Source organism: Schistocerca gregaria, chromosome 6, assembly GCF_023897955.1.
Source record: "Schistocerca gregaria isolate iqSchGreg1 chromosome 6, iqSchGreg1.2, whole genome shotgun sequence".
NCBI classification, from domain to species: Eukaryota; Metazoa; Arthropoda; class Insecta; order Orthoptera; family Acrididae; genus Schistocerca; species Schistocerca gregaria.
In genome coordinates this window covers 182,905,124-182,926,212 of record NC_064925.1, presented here as the reverse complement: position 1 = coordinate 182,926,212, position 21,089 = coordinate 182,905,124, and the positions used below count along the sequence as shown (strand labels likewise).

At 43.9% G+C, this 21,089-nt stretch overlaps 1 protein-coding gene across 3 annotated transcripts in view; it reads left to right on the top strand.

Moving 5' to 3' along the window:
• LOC126278463 (cytochrome c oxidase subunit 6C) overlaps nt 1-17,102 on the top strand; it is a 109,506-nt gene extending 92,404 nt beyond the window's left edge. For all 3 annotated transcript variants that reach the window (XR_007550706.1, XM_049978601.1, XM_049978600.1), the window contains exon 3: nt 16,955-17,102. Coding sequence is in view for 2 of the 3 variants with exons in the window: in XM_049978601.1 (XP_049834558.1) it covers nt 16,955-17,051 (97 nt within the window). In the remaining variant the exon portion in view is untranslated. The remainder of the gene's footprint in view (nt 1-16,954) is intronic.
• Nucleotides 17,103-21,089: the final 3,987 nt, after the last annotated feature.

Here is a 21,089-nt window from a genome sequence, read left to right as displayed (position 1 = left end):
TCATCTGCTCCAATGCGCGCAAGATCGAAAACAATTCGGCATCGAAGATGGTAAACGCCGCAGGAAGCCGTAACTTGATGACTTGATCAGGGAAAACACCAGCACAATCAACAGAGTCCCCCTGTTTAGAGCCATCTGTAAATACTGGTACATGGTCGGGAAACTGGTATAAAATATCGGAAAATAAGGAGGTAAAAACAAATGCAGGAGTACAGCTCCTCCGGTACTCTGACGAGTCTAAAAGGATGCTGGGCCTCTGGAGCAACGAGGGAGGCAGGCGAGTAAAACCTTGTCATTGGGGGACCACACGCTCCACACCAAGGGACTCAAGCAAATGCTTGGCACAAATCCCAAACGGTCTAGTTGCCCTGGGATGACTGGAAAAGAGACATTCCATAGGCGGTCGGGCAATGGTAGGGTATGCAGGGGAGGTAGAACAGGCAAGGAATTGACACACCTGTCGCACCATGAGGACTTTCCACCGGATGGTGAGCGGCGGTTCCCCTGCCTCAGCACACAGGCTGGGGATGGGACTGGTATGGAAGGCACCAGTGGCCAGCCTGATACCCTCATGGTGTACTGCGTCAAGAATCTTCAGATACGAAGGCCTTGCTGACCCACACACGGTGCAACCATTGTCAAGACGCGATCGGACGAAAGCCATATAAAACTGCAGCAGACGTGCCCGATCTGCTCCTCAGGACCGATGGCTCAGACGCTTCAAAATATTCAGTGCCTTCAGGGCCCGCACCTTGAGGTCTTTAAGGTGAGCCAACCACGACAACTTGGAATCAAAAGTGAGGCCCAGGAACCTCACAGTGTCTCTAAAAGGAAGAACAGTGTCCCTCAGATGCAGTTCAGGGGAGGTAAAAAGTCGTCGAGAACGATTAAAATGAACACACACACATTTTTATGCAGGAAAGGTAAAACCCATCTTCACAGTCCATGCCTCTAATTGCTTTATTGTAAGCTGCAACTGCCGACTAGCAGTGAGAAAACTGGAGGAAGAACAGAAAACAGCAAAATCGTCCACAAACAAGGAGCATTGGGCAGGACTCCAGATAGTGGACGTGATAATGTTAATGGCGACGGCAAAGAGGGTGACACTTAAAACACTTCCCTGAGGAACACCATTCTCCTGCACATACGAATCAGAGAGCACATTACCAACCCGATATCGAAAGAGGCGGTGGGAAAGAAAGGACCGAATGAAGATGGGGGGACGGCCACGAAAGCTCCACTCATGGAGTTGATTGAGGATAAGGCAGCACCAAGTAGTGTCATACGCCTTATGAATGTCAAAGAATACACATAGACAATGCTGGTTACGTAGGAAGTCCTGCTGGATGGCCGCCTCAAGCGGGGTCAAGTTGTCCATAGTTGAATGACATCTCTGAAAGCCACACTGAGAGGGGCTAAGGAGCTGCCTGGTCTCGAGCAGCCAAACCAGGCGACGGTTGACCATGCTTTCCAATATCTTCCCGGCACAGCTCGTCAAAGCAAAACTTCGATAACTACTGGGATGCGTTCGGTCCTTCCCCGGTTTGAGGAGGGGAATCAAAATTGCCTCCCTCCACGAGTCAGGGTACGTGCCGGATAACCATATCATATTAAAACAATTCAGGAGAACTTCTTTGGATGGCAGCAACAAGTGCTGCAGCATGCTGTACCGGATTTGATCATGACCAAGCGCAGTATCATGAGCCACAGACAGTGCCGAATCCAGTTCCCACATTGTGAAGGGGCAGTTGTAGGGTTCAGAATTTGGAGACCGGAAGTTTAAGTGACCCATCTTGATGGCAGTGCGGTAGCGGCATAAATCTGGATCGCAGTTAATAGTGGCGGTAGATTCTGCAAAATGCATGGCCAGTGTCCGGGCAATGTCTCTCGGCGCCGTGAGGAGACATCCCTGATGCAGCAATGCCGTGACAGGTAGTTGGCTGAGTTTCGCGGAAATCCTCCTGATGGCTTCCTATACTTTCGTAGAACCAGTGGAGCGGGAGATGGAGTTCAAGAACGATTACCACGACTGTCATTTGCTCTCTTTAGTCACTCGCCGCACTTTGGCCCTTGCCACCCGAAAGGCCGCAAGATTGTCAGCTGAGGAACGGCACTTCAAACGGCGCAGAGCTGCATGGCGGGCTCTGATGGCTGAGTGGCACTCAGTGGTCCACCAAGGGACAGGACGCCTCTTGGGATGACTGGATGACCGTGGGATTGGCAATTCAGCAGCATGGGAGATCACGGCTGTAACATGGTCTACCCATTCGTGGACGCTGGCATGGTGTTCCAAAACAGCCAGTTGGCTGTAAAGTGTCCAGTCAGCTCTGCAGAGGTGCCACCGGGGCGGTACTGGTAATGCCACAGCCTCATCCAGGAGGCGAATCCAAAGGGGGAAGTGGTCACTAGAATGGAGGTCAACAACAACCTCCCACAGAGCAGAATCTGCGAGTGCTGGAGAGCGAAAGGAAAGGTCAATAGCCGATGACGACCCGGAAGGAGTACAGAAATGAGTGGGAGCACCAGAGTTGAGGATGCACAGTTCTTCAGACATCATGAGGCTTTCCAGAATGCGACCCCTGGGGCAAGTTGTCGGAGAGCCCCATAAGACATTATGAGCATTGAAGTCCCCCAGAAGAAGAAATGGGTGGGGGAGTTGGCTAATAAGGTCTGTGAGAGCCTCAGAGTCTATTGCATCTTGAGGTGGTAAGAAAACTGAACAGACTGTGAGCCTCCGACCCACAAGTAGGCTAGCTGCAACTGCTTGCAAGTCTGTAGCGAGAGGGAGCGCAGATGAGGGGTGCATGTCCCGGACAAAAACCGCAACACCACCCTTTGCCCTTTCCCCCGTCAGATCATCTTTTCGATATACGGTATAGCCCCGTAAAGAAGGAGCATCAGTGGCCTGAAAATGTGTCCCTTGGAGACATAAGCACAAAGGGCACTCTCGTACAAGGAGTTGTAATTTGGCCACATGCGTCCTGAACCCACTCAGGTTCCACTGTAATATGGGAGCCAGTGATCAGAGTGGCTGAACTTTCACCCTGCCTCTGTGCTTTGGAGGAGAGCCCGTACTGGCCGGAGATTTATTCCTGGGACGAGAAGATCGCCCCCGGTCGACATCAATGTCCATCAGTTCCGATGATGACCCACGGGATATGTCAGACAGTACGATGGCCTCGTCATCGGACTGACCCTGACTAGTCTCCTCAGGTGGCAAAACCTTCACCTTCAGGGTCTTTGTCTTGGGGGGCTTAGAATGCAGAGCCTTGTGAACAGTTGGAGCTTTACTCACCTGGGTAGAAGGTGCCATATGGGAGAGGCAGGGAGTACCCCAATGTCAGCAACCACAGCCTTGTCCTACGTTGCGGGGAGAGCCGCAGGTTGCAAAACAACCGCAGCAGCACAAGTGCACTGGCAAATGCAGGTATTAGTGCTAACAGTAGCAACCTCCGTTGGCGTAGCAACAGTGGCCATTTGTACCAATTTTTTCAGAGCGGAAGCAAAACAAGATTGTAAACACAGGAGGTTGCATGGCCTTAAAGAGCTTCTTGGCCTCACCATAGGGGATGTGCTTAGATGTTTTAATCTCCTGTATCTTCCGTTCTTCGAGATAGATGGGGCAGACCCGGCTCCAGACAGGGGGACTCCCAGAGCAATTCACGCACTTCACAGGCGATGAACAATTGGCTCCTTCATGGGCAGACTGATCACATTTACCACAAGTGGCTATCCCATTGCACCCCAGTGTAGTATGCCCAAAGCGCTGACATTTAAAACAGTGCATTGGGTTGGGGAAATATGGCCGTACTGGCAAACGTAGAACCCCGCTTTAACATGCTCTGGGAGTCTTGGGCAACTGAACATGAGAGTAAACGAGTCGGATTTGACTAGGTCCCCATCAACTCGTTTCATAATATGCTGTACGTCAACAATACCTTCTTCAGCCCACTCAGATTTTATCTCGTCTGTGGGGATATCCACCAAGTCCCTACATGTCACAACACCCTTACTACAGTTCAACGTGGAGTGGAGCTCGATCTCGATAGTGTACTCTCCGAGACAGGTTGCTTTCTCAAGAGAAGCAACTTGACGGGAACGAGAAGTCTCAACTAACAGAGTACCATTGCGCAGTCGCTTAACAGATTTCAGTGTACCTGCAATTCCCTCAAGACCCTTGTGGATGTAAAAGGGAAAAACCCTCTCAAAGCTACCCTCCTTCCGTTTAATAACCAAAAACACATTCTGATTATCAGCATGTGCTCTGTTACGACAGTCTGATAAATCTCGAGCAACACCAGGCGCTGGAGGACTAGCAGCATGAAGTCGCTTTTTTGATGGGGTGTGTTTTCCTACCAGTGGCCCACCCAAGCCACTGGTAGGGGGAAATGTAGAGGTCGAAGGGTCCATTGCATTCCGACGAGCAGCTAGGGAACTAAAGGTCCACTCAGACAGAGCCCCGCGTGCCTGAGTAAGCCTTATACAACTGGGGTGCGGCAGGTGCCCCAGAGGTTGCCTGCTTGCGACTGTTCCACCCCAACAGCCATGCATCTTATAGGCGCGGAGCACACTGTAAGATTGAGGATTTTTTATAGAGGTTGGCCTTCCTCGCAATCAGGCGGTCAAGCCAAGATTACCATTCCCCGCAGCACACAACATTCCACTGCCGCACCATACGGTGGTTGCTGAAGCATGTCCGGGGGTTACAGTGACAGGAGACTGGCGGCGCTGACCAGTCCCCAGCTCAAGACCCCGGGGTCGCCAAGCTTGTACTCAGCAAATGAATACTGAGCCCCTGGGAACAGAATGTTCATCAAACCAGTCACTAACAACTGTGCCCTGGTGACAATGGGCATTGTCATCCATAAAATTCCAATGTTTTTTGGGGCATGAAGAGCTTGAATGGCTGCAAATGGTCTTCAAGTAGCCAAACAGAACCATTTCCAGCCAGTTCATCTGGGCCAGAGGACCCATTCCATTCCATTTAGTCACAGCCCACACCATTATGGAACCATCCCAGCTTGCACAGTGCCTTGTTGACAACTTGGGTCTGTGGCACATGTGAACCCTACCATCAGTTCTTACCAACTGAAGTCTGGACTCGTCTGATCAGGCTATGACTTTTGTTAACAAAGACTCTCACACCTGTCGTCTGGTGCTGTAGTCCATTAATGCTAAATTTTCCTGCACTGTCCTAAAAGACAGGTTTGTCATGCATCCCACATTGATTTCAGGGATTAGTTCACACAGTATTGCTTATCTATTAGCACTGACAACTCTACTCAAATGTTGCTGTTCTTGATTGTTAAGTGAAGGTCTTTTCCCACTGGGTTGTCCGTGGTGAGAGGTAATGCCTGAAATTTGGTATTCTTGGCATACTCTTGGCGCTGTGGATCTCAGAATATTGAACTCTCTAATGACATCTAAATTGAAATGTGCCATGCTTCTAGCATCAGCAAGCTTTCTGCTTTAAAAATCTATGAGAGGGGATATGTGTACTGCTCCGGTATTTATCTTGTTGGATGTGAGAAACAACCTAAAAATGACATCCATGCTGGCCAGCAAGCCGTCCCCAAACATAAATTGCTGTGTGGATTCAACCCAGAGCATGTGCACCTGCCCAGACCCAGGAAGTGGGCACTTTTAACATGTACGGCTATCTAAGGGGGGACCTCACTTTTTTCCTCTAGTATATAGCAGAAATATAACAAGACAGTGATGCTGAAAGGCTGCACAAATTTTGAAGTTATGGTAAGATTAACTGTATTCAGATAAATTAAGCATGTGGTGATATTGTTCTGTAGAAAATTGGCTACTGATTTATCACCTATTGTTTGTCCACCAAATACTTATTGGACATCAATACTGGTTGGACATGCAGGCAGCAAACTGCCCTCTAATTCGTTGATGCCAGCTTTCGAATGCAGCACTACTACTTTCTTCTAGTTGTTCTTTGCTTGCTTTTGAGCTTATGTGGACCAGATTTCTTTCATCCCAAAAAGAAAGAAAAGGCTTTGTTCCGTATGATGTCAACCAAAGGTACATTGTGTGGGAGATCTATGCAGGTTGCGTAAATTCGTGGGAGGGTAGTACTGATGTCGGCTGCATTGGGACTTCACGTGGAATCAATGATGAGGAGTCAGAAAGTATGCCGTACCAGGATTTGAACGACGAGTCTGTTGCTCTTCCTTACTAGGAAGTTGTGTTAACCGTTGCGCACTCCGGACACAGTGTTCATTGCAATTGTGCGGACTATTTCTGCGCACCTCTCAGCTGACCCACATTCTCATGTAGCACCATGTATGCACAGTCCCCAACCATGACTTACATTCTCGCTACTTTGAGGTCAAACATAATTCTGCATCCACTCAGTAGGTAGTGGACTCATTGCTAATTCAGGGGAATCCATTATGTGAATGCATCATGTCTGTTCTCTTGGACATGCCTGAAAGAACAGACATCATGCATTCATATGAAAGACCTATACAGGGTGCATCACCTAAAACTCTCACCACAGATATTGCGGAAATGGAAAGTGCTTTTGATGTGCAATTTTCACAGAATAGATTGGTAGTCATGGGCTCTTATTGCTTAGGCAGTAAATGGATTGTAATAATGTTTAGGAAGTGTATTTTTTGTGCAAATGTATGATTTTAAATGGAACAATGCCTGTTGACATTAACAAACTAAAAGAAGAATATCAATGGTGTTTGTTGCAGGATTCTAGTTAGAGTCATTTAGGAGCTATTGTGTTTTGAAAAGTTTCCACACCGACACTTGTTTGTGCCATTCAAACTATGTAGTTGCAGGGTACAATGTTGTTATGTTTGCTTACAGTATGCTTGTGTGTTCCTTGAGTGCATTATGACTTACTAGTCAGTCAGTGAGTGATAGTCCAAGTAGTAGACTGTGAGTGGATGATGGGGTTTACCAATGTAGAGAAAGCCAACATGCTCATCATGTATGAAGAGTGCAGGGACATGTGGTTCGTTCTTGTACAGTGTATGTGGTAAGACATTCCAATAGACATTAACAATCTTTGCAATTATTTATCAACCTCTGCAACCAATTATGTAAAAGTGTAGTGTAACACGTAGACAATGTAATAGAATTAAACAAATGACGATGACAGAAGAGCAGAAAATTAATGTTCCTGCTGCTGTTGCAGTTGATACATACATTAGCTCCTGGGCAGTTGCCTCAGGAAGTGCCTTGAGTCAGGCAAGTGTGCTACACATTCTCTATTGACCTACGCTTCATCCCTATTGCATATCTCTCCACAGTGACCTGCATGGAAACAATTATGAGGTTCATATTAACTTGTATACATAGGTATTAAGACACAATAATTCAATTGTGTCATGTATCTTGTTTAGTGATGAAGCCACATTTATCAGACATGGCCAGGTGAAATGCTGAAACAGGTGCTGTTGGTCGGTTGACACTCCCCTGTTAGCTTCTTCAGGTGGAACGTTAGCGTCCATGGGAATGTAAACTTGTGGCATGGGATAGTGCACCATCAGCTCATAGAACTGTTTTTCATAGGCAGAACATGGAAGATGAACAAGTATCACACCCTCTTAACAGACCACCTTCCATGGATGCTAGATGTTCCTCTGCAGACGAAGGAATCTGTGGTATCAACATGTGAAAGATGCTCTCTACAAGAGCGATCTACACCTGATGATATACAGAACATATTATTGCAGTCAGCTTGCACATCTGTGCTGAAATGCTACCACGTATACAGCAGTCATTCCATATCAGACTGTAAGCAAGTGTTGCCACTGCCGGTGATTATTTTGAGCACAACTTGTAATGGTCAATTGCGTCATTACTTGTGAGAATCCACATAACTAGTGTATGCGCTTGTGTTGGTCTTCAATGTGTGCTACGACATGTATTGTACAAGTGACAGTGTGGGACTTTTCAAAATATGATATCTCATAAATGACTCTTAGTAGAATGTTGTAACAAATGCCATTGACATCGTAATTTACCCTACTTTTAGTTTTTTAATATCAATAGGCATTGTTCCATTTTAAAAAGTGTGTGTTTGCACAAAAAATACACTTTCCAAGTGTTATAATAAAGTACACTCTTTTGATTGGCTAACATGTCAGGCACTGACAACCAATCCATTATATGAAAACTGTACATCCATAGCACTTTCCATTTCTGCAATATTTGTGGTACACGTTTTAGGTGAATTTCACTCTGTACAGTGACTGATCCATCAAGGCAATGAACAGAAGGTAGTTTTCCATAAAACCAAGTACAGCTGGAATTCACCTCGTCTGAAATGTAGTTATTTTAGTGAGTTTCCGGTTTGAGGAAAGGAACATAACACAGTCTTATGTCATGGATAGTGGATACTCCTCTTTGTGATGAACATATAAGGTGTTTCAGAAGGAAATGGATGTACGTTAAGAGAGTAGTATTGGAAATTTTGAAGAGGAAACATACTGTGTGTTCAGATACACCTGTTTGAAACAGGTTTTGCATGTAAAATCATAGCATTACTGTGTATTTAATGTAGTGAGGAGTTAATGATAACCAACTAATTGGTCCAGTTATTGCAAACAACTGTCTGAAAAAGAAGGTGATATTTACAATTCCTTGTTTGTTACTGTATAACTTGTAGATGTTAATCCGACAAAAAAGGGAAACAAGGGAGAAATGTTTTGATTACATTATAAATGCTTTTGTACATGTTAAGGAAAACTGTAGGCAGTAATTCCTAATACCTAAACTGTTTAAAATACAGTGAAGCTATGTATAGAATTTTTGAACATGCTTTGTCAAAGGATATTGACCATAAAACACAAGAATAAAAAATCTGTCGTTTTACCTTTACCTGCAATATATCTGACACAATATTAGAAAATTACATTGAGAACAGAGTGTATAATTGTGCAATGACTTCCCTGTAGACTGCTCCAAAGCATCAGAGCCTTTGTGTATGTTTGCATCTGTGTGAAACACCATTTATGTAAATTTTCATTTTGAGCAGGCCTTAGTTCAGTTGAGCCATAACTAGAGACTAAACAGCTCATGTTGAAAGTGCTCTCTGTTTGTCACCAGTGAATCAGCGTGTTGTTTGTCAGATCGGAGGGAGCTGGTAGGTAGAACTGATATTATTAAGATTATCAACGTTTCAGTACTAACATTGTACCATGTGAATGCGGTGTCGGAGGTGCCTATTCTCATTATTTTATTGCCTCACCTTGTAAGTATTCTGGAAACTGCTGAAAGATGTCAAAGAATATTAAAAGGGAACATATAAGGTTCGACTCCTGGCACTGACACAGTCCGTGGTTCTTACTCCTAATGATGATGGTGGAGACGGCTGTCAAAAGCTTGAGTGTTTTATTTGATGTGACATGGCTTGAAAACCGAGAAAAGTTTCACATTTTCAGTTTGTCTTTGAGTGACAAGAGGCGAAGAGGTGGTGGCATAAACTTCCTGATAACCAAATTTTCAGTTAATGCCCTCCATCAAACCTTGTCCAGAGTGGATGAAACTAAGGATATGATGCTGTTGATGGTGATCTGTTTACTGGTTAAGGACATTAAACTCAGCAGTCTCCTTGGAGCCATTTGAGAGGAGCGGACTTTGTGCCAGCACTGGAATTCAGACTGCCCCTTCTCTTTCACCATCATTACCAGCACTCATCACAGTTACCAAGAACAACAGTGCACTTACGGCACTCATGCTTTGCAAATGGAAGGAGCCCAGTGGTTTTGAATAAATAAGTCATTTCTGATTTAGTTGACCAAACATCCACTGCATATTACAGGCAATAGGGTCATAAAGTATTGAAATTTTCAATGTGCTATTGCTTTTTGAGCTTCTACATCTATATCTACATGGTCTGTGAGAGGAGTGATTTTTGATAAGCCTCTGTGTCATCTGAAGTTTCTGAAATTTTACCTTCATGGTCTTTTGTAAGATATACATAGGGGGAAGCAATGTATTGACTCACTCTTCTAGAAATATGCACTCTCAGAGTTAAAACAATAACGAAACCACATTGTAGAAGGCCTCTCTTGTGTTGTCTGCAACTGCAGTTGGCCGAGTATCTCCATGACTTGCCCCTGTCACATTTACAAAATGAGCTTGTAACATAACATGCTGCTGTTTTTTTTATTTTTTATTTTTTTTTATTTTTTATTTTATTTTATTTTTTTTTTTTTTTTTGCCTGTCAATCCTTTCTGGTGTTGATACCAGATTGACACACAGTATCAAGATGTTGGTTAAATGAGGGTTTTGTAAGCTTTTTTATTGTGGGTGGACTACACTACTTCAGGATTGTTACTACGAATTTCAGTCTGGCATTTGCGTTACCTGCAATTAGTTTTATGTTATGATTCCATCTTAATTCACTGCATAACGACTCTTAGATATTTTTATAGATGTGACTGCTTCAAGTAGTTGTCCTGCAATCCTGCGTCATTCTACCTATATCTGTGTAATATATTGCAGTTGTTTATGTCGAGGCTCAATTGCCATGCTTTCCACCAGACATAGGCCCCCTACATTACTTCCTGAATTTTGCTACAATTTTCTAGTGTTGTGACTTATCCGTGTACAACAGCATCACCCTCAAAAAGTCTCGTGAAAGTTCTGACACTTTCCACTAGGTCATTCCTATACACTGAGCTGACAAAAGTCATGGGATCGCTATGCACATACACAGATGGCAGTATTGTCATGTAAACAAGGTATTAAATGGCAATGTATTGGCAGAGTTGCCATTTGTACTCAGGTGTTCATGTGAAAAGTCCAGTGTGATAATGGTCACATGAAGGCAATTAACAGACTTTGAATGTGAAATAGCAATTGGAGCTAAATTCATTAGACATTCCATTTTGGAAATCGTTAGGGAATTCAATATTCTGAGACCCCCGTATCAAGCGTGTACCGAGAATACCAAATTTCAGCCATTACCTCTCACCATGGACAACTCAGTGACCAACGGCCTTCATTTAATGACTGAGACAGTCGTGTTTGCTTATAGTTGTCAGGGGTAACAGACAGGCAACACTGCCTGAAATAACTGCAGAAATCAATGTGATATGTAAAATGAACTTATTCATTAGGATAGTGTGGTGAAATTTGGCATTAATGACTGATGGCAGCAGACATCTGATACAAGTGCCTTTGCTATCAGCACGACTTCACCCGTAGCGCCTCCCTGGGCTCATGACCATGTTGGCTGGTTCGTAGATGACTGAGAAACTGTCGCCATGTCAGATGGATCCCAATTTCAGTTGGTAAGAGCTAACAGTAAGATCTGAGTATGGCGTAGACCATATGAAGTCATAGACCCAAGCTGTCAACAAGGCATAATGCAAGCCAGTCGTGGTACCATAATGGTGTGGGCCGTGTTTACATGGAATTGACTGAGTCCTCTAGTCCAACTGGACTGACCATTGATTGCCATTGATTATGTTTGAGTACTTGGAGACCGTTATCAGCCATTCTAGACTTCATGTTCCCAAACAATTATGGATTTTTTTTTTTTTTTGATGACAATGTGACATGTTACTAGACCACAGTTGTTCGCAATTGGTTTGAAGTTCTGGACAGTTGTAGCAAATGATTTGGCCACCCAAATTGCAAGGCATGAATTCTGTCGAAGATGTAGGGGACATAATACCACCTCATTGTATATTGTGAAAAGTAATGGTTCTATAACACACCCTTACAGCATACACAAAGTTATGTTTACAACTGAAGATTTCTCTGCGTTAAGAATGACATGCTGTGTTCTGTTTACCAGAAACTTTTCAATCCAATCACACTGCTAAGCTGATATTCTATACTTTCTTAGATTGTTCACTACTCGGCACTGTGGAACTGTATTGGAAGCCTTCTGGTAGTCAGTGAACAGGGCATCAACCTGGGTGGCAACATCTACTGCTCTCTGGGGCTTGTGAATGAATGGAGTGAGCTGAATTTCACATGCTCAGCTGAACCGCATTCTTACTGACAACTGTAATAAAAATTAATTGACACAATAGCAGAGGCCATTTTGTTGAATATACATATTATCACTCCTCAGTGATCTCTTGCCAATCACAAGAAAAATGAGATGCTCAAATGTTTAGAAAGATGGAAATAATGAATATGCGCGTGGACTCAAGTGACTTCTAGTTATCATGTGACCACGATTAATTTAACATGTTTGGCAAATAAAAAAGTTTGCAGCATCAGTCTTGAATTCTTTTGTGTCAGTACTCATACTCATCATTTTCCGGTGGAATGCTATGCATCTGTAGTCCATGGGGACTATTGATGTGATAAAACTTGTCGTTGTGTAAGGACACAGTTAAAGGTTGTAAAGGTGGCATGCTAATATGCAATGACAAATAAATCCCTAACAATGTGAGCAAACTCTTTTCTGATGTGTACAAGGGGCATTAAGTAAGTAATGGCTCTTTCTTCTGTGGATGGGGGGGGGGGGGGGGGGGGGGGTGGTCAGTTTCACTTGAAAAGATGCGGAATTTGTCGTGGGATATCATGGAATATACCCTCTTCAGCCTCTATAGTTTCCAGAAGTTTTAGTAGTTGGTGGCCCTATACATAGCCTTCAAAAAGGCAGCTGTAACGGGAGTGCATTCCAAGCAGAAAGCTGTCATTGAGTTTCTTTTTGCGCAAAATCAGAGCAAATCAGATACTCATAGGCACCTGCAGCCTATCTAAGGAGATCAGATAGTAAGTCATTGGGCATTGCATGTGTCATTGCAAGCTTGTGGAACACAGCTGTGACACTTGCAATGCTGGAAGGTGTGGACACTCTCATTCAAGGTGATTAATGGATCACAATCAAAAACTCGTTGCTCAATTAGATGTCTCTGTCGGAAGTGCTGACACACATATCCGCCAGTTGGGGCACTCAAAGGACTGCGCCCGCTGGTTTCCTTGCTGCCAACAGAAGACCATAAAGAGCAACAAAAGGCCATCTGTGCAGAATTGCTTGCGCATTATGAGGCTCATCCTGACAATTTTTTGTCGAACATTGTCACAGCCGATGTAAAATGGCAATACATGGAGTGGTGCAACACCAACTCTCATCTGAAGAAGGAGTTCAAAGCTGCACCCTCAGCCATTAAAGTAATGGTGACAGTATTCTGGGTCCCTGAAGGCGTTATTCTGTTTGGTATCCTACCTCATGATGCAGTGATCATTTTTGAAGTGTACTGTGCTATCCTCATGAGATTGAAGACACGACTTCATCATGTTCATCTCCACAACAATGCAAATGAACTTCTCCTTCTCCATACAACACAATGCCTCACACAAGTCTGCACATTGGAGAGTAGCCCGCAAAACTTAATTGGACTGTTCTTCTTCATGCCCCCACAGCCTGGATCTCTGGATCTCACATCTTTCAATTTCCATCTGTTTGCCAAATGAAGTATGCACTTTGCAGGAAGCAGTACATGAATGATCGGGAGGTTTTTTATGCAGCAAGACATTGGCTCTGGCGTCAACCAATAGAGTGCTACCATGTGGACATACAGGCCTTCCCCAGTAAGGTTGTGTAAGGCCTCATTGTACAGAGATTATGTTGAAAAATAGGGTTTTGTAGCCAAAAGAATGGGAAACAATGTGGTCTGCTGAAATCGTGAATAAAATCAACCTGCTTTCAGTCCCTTGTACGATCACTTACAACAAAGCGTATTTCATACAATCAATACTTTTTGTCTTCCATTTCCGAATTGTCTGAGAGGAATTTCACCATATGTATGAGGATGAGTCAAATGAAAACTTGAAATTTATAATAACAAATTGAAATTTCATGCCATTATCCTGTAAGTTGGTAAGAGTGCTACAAACAGCATGCAGAATGCCTTGTAGGTGGCAGCATATTGCACATTCATACATACCGTCACAGTATCAGTATAAAGATGGCCGCCCCACTTGCAACTTGCAACAGGGAAGAACAGTGTTCTGTTATTTGGTTTTTGCACAGTGAAGGTGTTGGTTTTTGTACAGTGAAGCTGTGAAACCTATTGAAATTTATCAACGAATGAAGGTTCAGTATGGTGATGCATGTTTGTTACAGCAGCAATTCTACAAATGGAGTAGAAAGTTCGCAAATGGTGTGACTTCAGTGGAAGATGCTCCTCGTCCAGGTCAGGCACAACGAGTTGTGACTCCAGAGAACATTGCAACAGTTGAAGCCATAGTGAAGGAAAACCACCGAGTGACACTGAATGACATTATAGCATGTTTACGGATTAGTCACGGGTTAGCACATCACACTGTGCATGATGTGCTCCAGTTTCACAAAGTGTCTGTAAGGTGGGTGCCATGGCAGCTGACTCCTGAAATGAGAGAACGAAGTGTTGATGCTTGAGAAGAACTTCTTCGGCTCTTTGAACGGGGAAGTGATGGATTCCTTGCAAGAATCGTTACTGGGGCGAAACCTGGGTTCACTTCCACCAACCGGAAATGAAGAGAGTGAGCAAGGAATGGCGCCATTCCTCATCACCACAACCAAAGAAGTTTTGAACAGAACCATCAGTAGGAAAGGTTATGCTGACTCTTTTCGGATGAAAAAGGCATCATTTTGGAGCATTACATGCCTAGAGGGACCACTGCCACCAGTGTATCATACACAGATCTCCTAAAAACTCATCTGCGGCCTGCAGTCAAATCAAAGTGACGTGGATTGCTGTCAGCAGGTGTCCTTTTGCAACATGACAATGCAATGCCCCACACTACCCGTACTACAGTTGCAACAATCACAGACCTGCATTTTGAGTGTCTTCCTCTTCCTCATCCACCATTCTCACCAGACCTTGCCCCAAGTGATTTCCATATGTTTGGACCACCCAAAGATGCAATGTGAGGAAAGAAGTTCCATTCTGATGAAGAGGTATGCCATGTGGTGCATGAGTGGTTGTGTGGACTACCACAATAATTTTTTTCTAAAGGAAATTATGCACTTTGTAAGTGTTGGAGGACTTGCGTTGAGTGTGGGGGGGATGATGTTGAAAAGTGATTCAGCTTTGTACCACTTCTGCACAATAAATAATGTTTTAAAAAATACACTCCTGGAAATGGAAAAAAGAACACATTGACACCAGTGTGTCAGACTCACCATACTTGCTCCGGACACTGCGAGAGGGCTGTACAAGCAATGATCACACGCACGGCACAGCGGACACACCAAGAACCGCAGTGTTGGCCGTTGAATGGCGCTAGCTGCGCAGCATTTGTGCACCGCCGCCGTCCGTGTCAGCTAGTTTTCCGTGGCATACGGAGCTCCATCGCAGTCTTTGACACTGGTAGCATGCCGCGACAGCGTGGACATGAACCGTATGTGCAGTTGACGGACTTTGAGCGAGGGCGTATAGTGGGCATGCGGGAGGCCGGGTGGACGTACCGCTGAATTGCTCAACACGTGGGGCGTGAGGTCTCCACAGTACATCGATGTTGTCGTCTGGGACCGGACCGCAACAACGCATGGATGCACGCCAAGACCATAGGATCCTACGCAGTGCCGTAGGGGACCGCACCGCCACTTCCCAGCAAATTAGGGACACTGTTGCTCCTGGGGTATCGGCGAGGACCATTCGCAACCGTCTCCATGAAGCTGGGCTACAGTCCCGCACACCGTTAGGCCATCTTCCGCTGACGCCCCAACATCGTGCAGCCCGCCTCCAGTGGTGTCGCGACAGGCGTGAATGGAGGGACGAATGGAGACGTGTCGTCTTCAGCGATGAGAGTCGCTTCTGCCTTGGTGCCAATGATGGTCGTATGCGTGTTTGGCGCCGTGCAGGTGAGCGCCACATTCAGGACTGCATACGACCGAGGCACACAGGGCCAACACCTGGCATCATGGTGTGGGGAGCGATCTCCTACACTGGCCGTACACCTCTGGTGATCGTCAAGGGGACACTGAATAGTGTACGGTACATCCAAACCATCATCGAACCCATCGTTCTACCATTCCTAGACCGGCAAGGGAACCCAACAGGACAATGCACGTCTGCATGTATCCCGTGCCACCCAACGTGCTCTAGAAGGTGTAAGCCAACTACCCTGGCCAGCAAGATCTCCGGATCTGTCCCCCATTGAGCATGTTTGGGACTGGATGAAGCGTCGTCTCACGCGGTCTGCACGTCCAGCACGAACGCTGGTCCAACTGAGGCACCAGGTGGAAATGGCATGGCAAGCCGTTCCACAGGACTACATCCAGCATCTCTACGATTGTCTCCATGGGAGAATAGCAGCCTGCATTGCTGCAAAAGGTGGATATACACTGTACTAGTGCTGACATTGTGCATGCTCTGTTGCCTGTGTCTATGTGCCTGTGGTTCTGTCAGTGTGATCATGTGATGTATCTGACCCCAGGAATGTGTCAATAAAGTTTCCCCTTCCTGTGACAATGAATTCACGATGTTCTTATTTCAATTTCCAGGGGTGTATTTAAGGTTTTCATTGGCTCACCCTCGTATCTTCGTAAGTTCACACAGAACTGTGAAAACAAGTGAATCATTTTACCCGACTTGTTGATTATTGTTCTTTTAAATTTAAATAGTCATACCTTTAAACCACTGTAGATTTAAGCAGTTCATCCTAGGAACATGAACCAAAATATTGCTCCCTCCTACGTGTATCTTGTGAAAAGACTATGATGTAAAATGAGAAATATTTGAGCTGAAGGAGGCTGAAAACCAATAAATCTTTCCACAAACAAACCACGACTAGAACAGGAAACAATGGAAGTGAGAGTGGTAACAAAATAGCCTCTGCTACACACCATAAGGGTGTGTAGGTGTTGATGTAGAAATGACCTTTACACGTTACAGCAACCACACAGCCAGAGTGGAAGCTGTCATTTCTCAGGGAGGAGAGAGAGAGAGAGAGAGAGAGAGAGAGAGAGAGAGAGAGAGAGAGAGAGAGAGTTTCAGCACTGTCTTCTTGCTATTTCAGGAACTTTGATCCAGAGGCAGCTGTAGAGCGGATGGTTGAAGCAGGTGTCCTGCAGTCAGGGAAATATGCTGACAAGAAAAAGGGGACATTCTGGTGACTTATTCTCTCACTTGATGTCAGTTCTCATTAGTATAGTTATAAATGTATGTATGAGCAAAATAAAGATCTCTTTGTTACTTTATGTAAAAGATTCTTTCTTTGTGCATTCTGTAAGGAAATATAACCACTGTCTTTCCAGGTCTTATCTCCACCAACCTTAGTGTTGCCCAGTTCTACACCGTCCTTTCTAAATGCAGTTGCTTGTTGCAACTACTTGCCAGTCCACTTGCAGTGCATTCACACTGAGACCATATGTTGTACAGGAACCTAAGTATGTGGTTGTACTCCAGACTTGTGATAAATACAGGGTGGCACACAAAATGTGTTACCATTTTCTTTTTGAATATAAACTTTATTGTCAATACAATCTAAAAGGAACATATACTACAATGAAGAGCCATCAATGGAGATTAGTTCTAACTCTGCACATGCTTGATATGTCTACCAATTTGTTTCCTAGCATCCTTCAAACGAACACTGAGGTTAGTGATTACCCTACGGCACATTTCTTCCTTAATTTCACTGCAAGCTTGAAGAATAAGTCTTTTGAGCTCCATTAAATCACGTGGACATTTCGGAAATTTTTTTTTCCTTTAGGTGCCCCCAAAGAAAAAAGTCACATGGATTGAGGTCTGGACTATTGGGGGGCCAATTTTGTCCATCATTGAAGCGACCTGGAAACCTGAGTGAAATGATCCGTATGTCAAAATGCTCATATAAAAACTCCAACACAATGTTTGCAGTAAGTGGCCTTGCTCCATCTTGCATGAACCACTGTGTGTTGAAGGGCAAGGCAGTAGCAAGAAGCTGTGGAATGAAGCTGTTGCGAAGCATGCTCAAATAACACTCGCTGTTTACAGTTTCTTCAAAGAAAAACGGTCCAACAAGTCTGTGACTGGAAATTTCTGCCCACGCTGTAATCCTTGGAGCATAATGTTGTCGTTCATGAAGCACTGGTGGGTTTTCAGTAGCCCAAAAGCGTACATTTTGTTTGTTAACAACACTGTCTAAATGAAAATCCACCTCGGCTGAAAACCAAACGTTGTTGAGAGTTTCTTCCCTATCCTCCGCCCACTGAGCAAACAGTAGTCTCTGCTGCTTGTGTTCTTCAGTGAGCTTCTGTGCCCAGGTCATCTTGTAAGGGTACATATGGAGGTCACTTTTAAGAATGCGTTGAACGGAGCGTTTGGATATTCCCAGTTGCACTACTGCCTTTCTACATGATTTCCCGGGACACCTCTGTGCAGCAACTCGTTACCGCTTCAATATTCTCCAGCAAACAAACAGGCTTAGGCCATGGTCACTTCGCTTCCAATACTGTTCCTTCCTGTACAAATTTATCATACAACATGAGGATGGTCTTCTTGCAAGGGACCCATTGTGTATTAAACTGTTGTTGAAAACACCTCTGAGTCACAACAAGGCTTTTCATTTCATGAAAAAGTAACACAATTGCCAATCGTTGCTGTGTTGCCAGTCTTCCATTGTCAGCCATTGCTGCTTACTAGTCTCCTAGCGGCAATACTGTGAATACATGTCATTTTGTAACTCATTTGTTTTTCCAAGCTCTGCTGGTACTGCTGTAGAGATCCCAGTGGGATATCTAATGTGCGTCATAAATTGTGAAAGAAACAATTGGTAACACATTTTGTGCACCACCCTGTATGTTTCGAAAAGATTTTGTCTTGAGCAGAACATGGTTTGTCCTTACTTATTTAGCTGATATTTCATTGTCATCATCATCACTAAATTTCCTCTACTTTTCTTTATAGCACATATACTGCCAGTCCAAATAGTTTTGAGACTGGATCAACAAAAAATAGAGAAAAGTTCTAATGATGACTTTAGCTCTTCAGGTGTTTTATGAGTCTCCTCTCACTTGAGTGCGACACATGGAATGCTCATACAAACGTGCACAACTATCAGGAAAGTCCTTCTTTGGGTCATTTATCAACTGGTGCGTTGCATTGGCTTGGTTGTCTGTTACTTCATCAAAGAGAGGACACTTCATGTGAATTTCTGCACTGTGTTGTTTTGTGGAAGATATGTGTCAATAAGATGGAGTCTTGTCACCTTTGAGAAGTTTTTCCAAAGAATAATTGTGTTTGTTTTGCATTTCAGTAAAGCAGCAGTAGGCCTCCACGTCCTTCTTTTTGTTTGGAAGTCAAGGTATGTGGTTCAAACTTTGTACATACTTTTGCCCTTCTTCAAAATGTTCTGGAGAACTGCAAGGTTGTAGCGGAGCCATCAACATACCCCTTGTTTAAATCACATTGATCTGTACTGGTTGATGATTCTACTGACAAACAGACTACACTACCTGGAGGATCATGTGAATTTAAGTGCAGGTGTTGAGCAGAGAATAAGTTAATGAACTGAATTTATGAAACAGGAGTGGGCCTAGCATACATGAAACATGGGTGCCGCAACTTACAAGATGATAAAGACAGGGAATTCATCAAATTACTGTCTGAAACACTCATCTCTATAAGTCCCTATATATTACAATTTGCTATTACAATTTGCTATAAACTTCAAGTTAAATAGAAATGTACTAAGGCAGGAAACAGTCACATTCATTAAATCTCAGTACAGATTACAACGGGATTAAAATATCAACATCTCGACAAAGATCAGGTAATGAATTTGGGGCGAATACATTAAAATCAACCCAACATTTGGGGGAATGATTAAGTTCATGAAAGCCTCACGGTGACTGCCGAACGTTAATCGGGAGGAAAGGAAAACCTACCGAAAGAGTCGTGCATGCATCCACTATCTGCACTGAGCACATGTTGAGCATGTGGCTGCTAATAAAGGTACCTGAATTACAAAAATATAAAATCCCCAATGTCAATTTGAAATCATCCCTTACATCTTAAAGCTCTGTTTGCAAATGCTGCAGTGCTCACTGTACTTAGCACTACCAGTATCTGTGAGTGGCAGCTGTGATGGCTGACACTTCTGAGTCATCTGGCCTGCACCAAAGCTGCTCTCAGTCAGAGCCTGGAATCGATGTCCCTCTCCCAGCTGAAGTATCCCCTGCTGAGTGTCAAATGGCAGTAGGTTCTACAGAACAAGAAGCCAGTAAGAAGCAGAATGTTTACTCTATCTTCGTGAGTGTGAGCCTAGTGCATGGTTTTGGTCACCAATGACAGTGATTCCTCCATGTGCCAAACAATCAAGGCCATCTAAATAATGCAGCAATCTCCTTTTGTATACTCAATTTCAAGATATTTAATGAGTCAGAGGTTTTGAGTGCTGAAACTCATAAACAGGCAATGTATGACTCATATCATCTGCACTGTCCACTTTACAGCCAACTAGGCCTCCACATACACACAACTGAGTTTGGTTCTCTCACTACAGAATTTATATATATAATCAAATGGTAGTTTTTCCTATCTTTCTTAAAAGAGTCATTAACAGTTCAATTAACCTGGTACCAGCCTGATGGTTGTGCAGGTTTTTGCATTATCATGGGCCTAGAGGTACCGAGAATAAAGACTTCCTGCAGCATTGTGATAATGGATAATTCAATGCCAACTGGTCTAAAACTTCCTGCATGACCATCACAGATGTTGCTGCAATTTTGTATGAACACATCACAGATGTTCCCAGCGAACATTGGTTAAGTTTTACTTCCTCATTTGTTTGACCACATAATGCAACATTTGCAAGTGCACCCCTGAGTTTTTGACAAACTTGAGATGTAATATCTTTGGCAATATTTTCTTGAAGAGACAAAACTAGGCCAACTTGTACAACTTTTTGCACTATTTGAAATGAACTAATTGAAAAAGATTTCTTTAGCAATTTTCATGTGAACAATTTGGAGCAAAGATGGCCTAAATAATAGACAGTTGAAAAAAAGTGAGTAACTGCAGGATAAGCCTGAAATGTTGTGTGTAGTGCCTTAGCAATCCAAGGTTTTAGAATATGAAAATTCATTCACATAATGCTTCTGAATCTTTTAAAAATTTAGGACAAAGTAGAGGATTTTTGTAGAAACATAGAAAATGGGTATTTTTAAAAC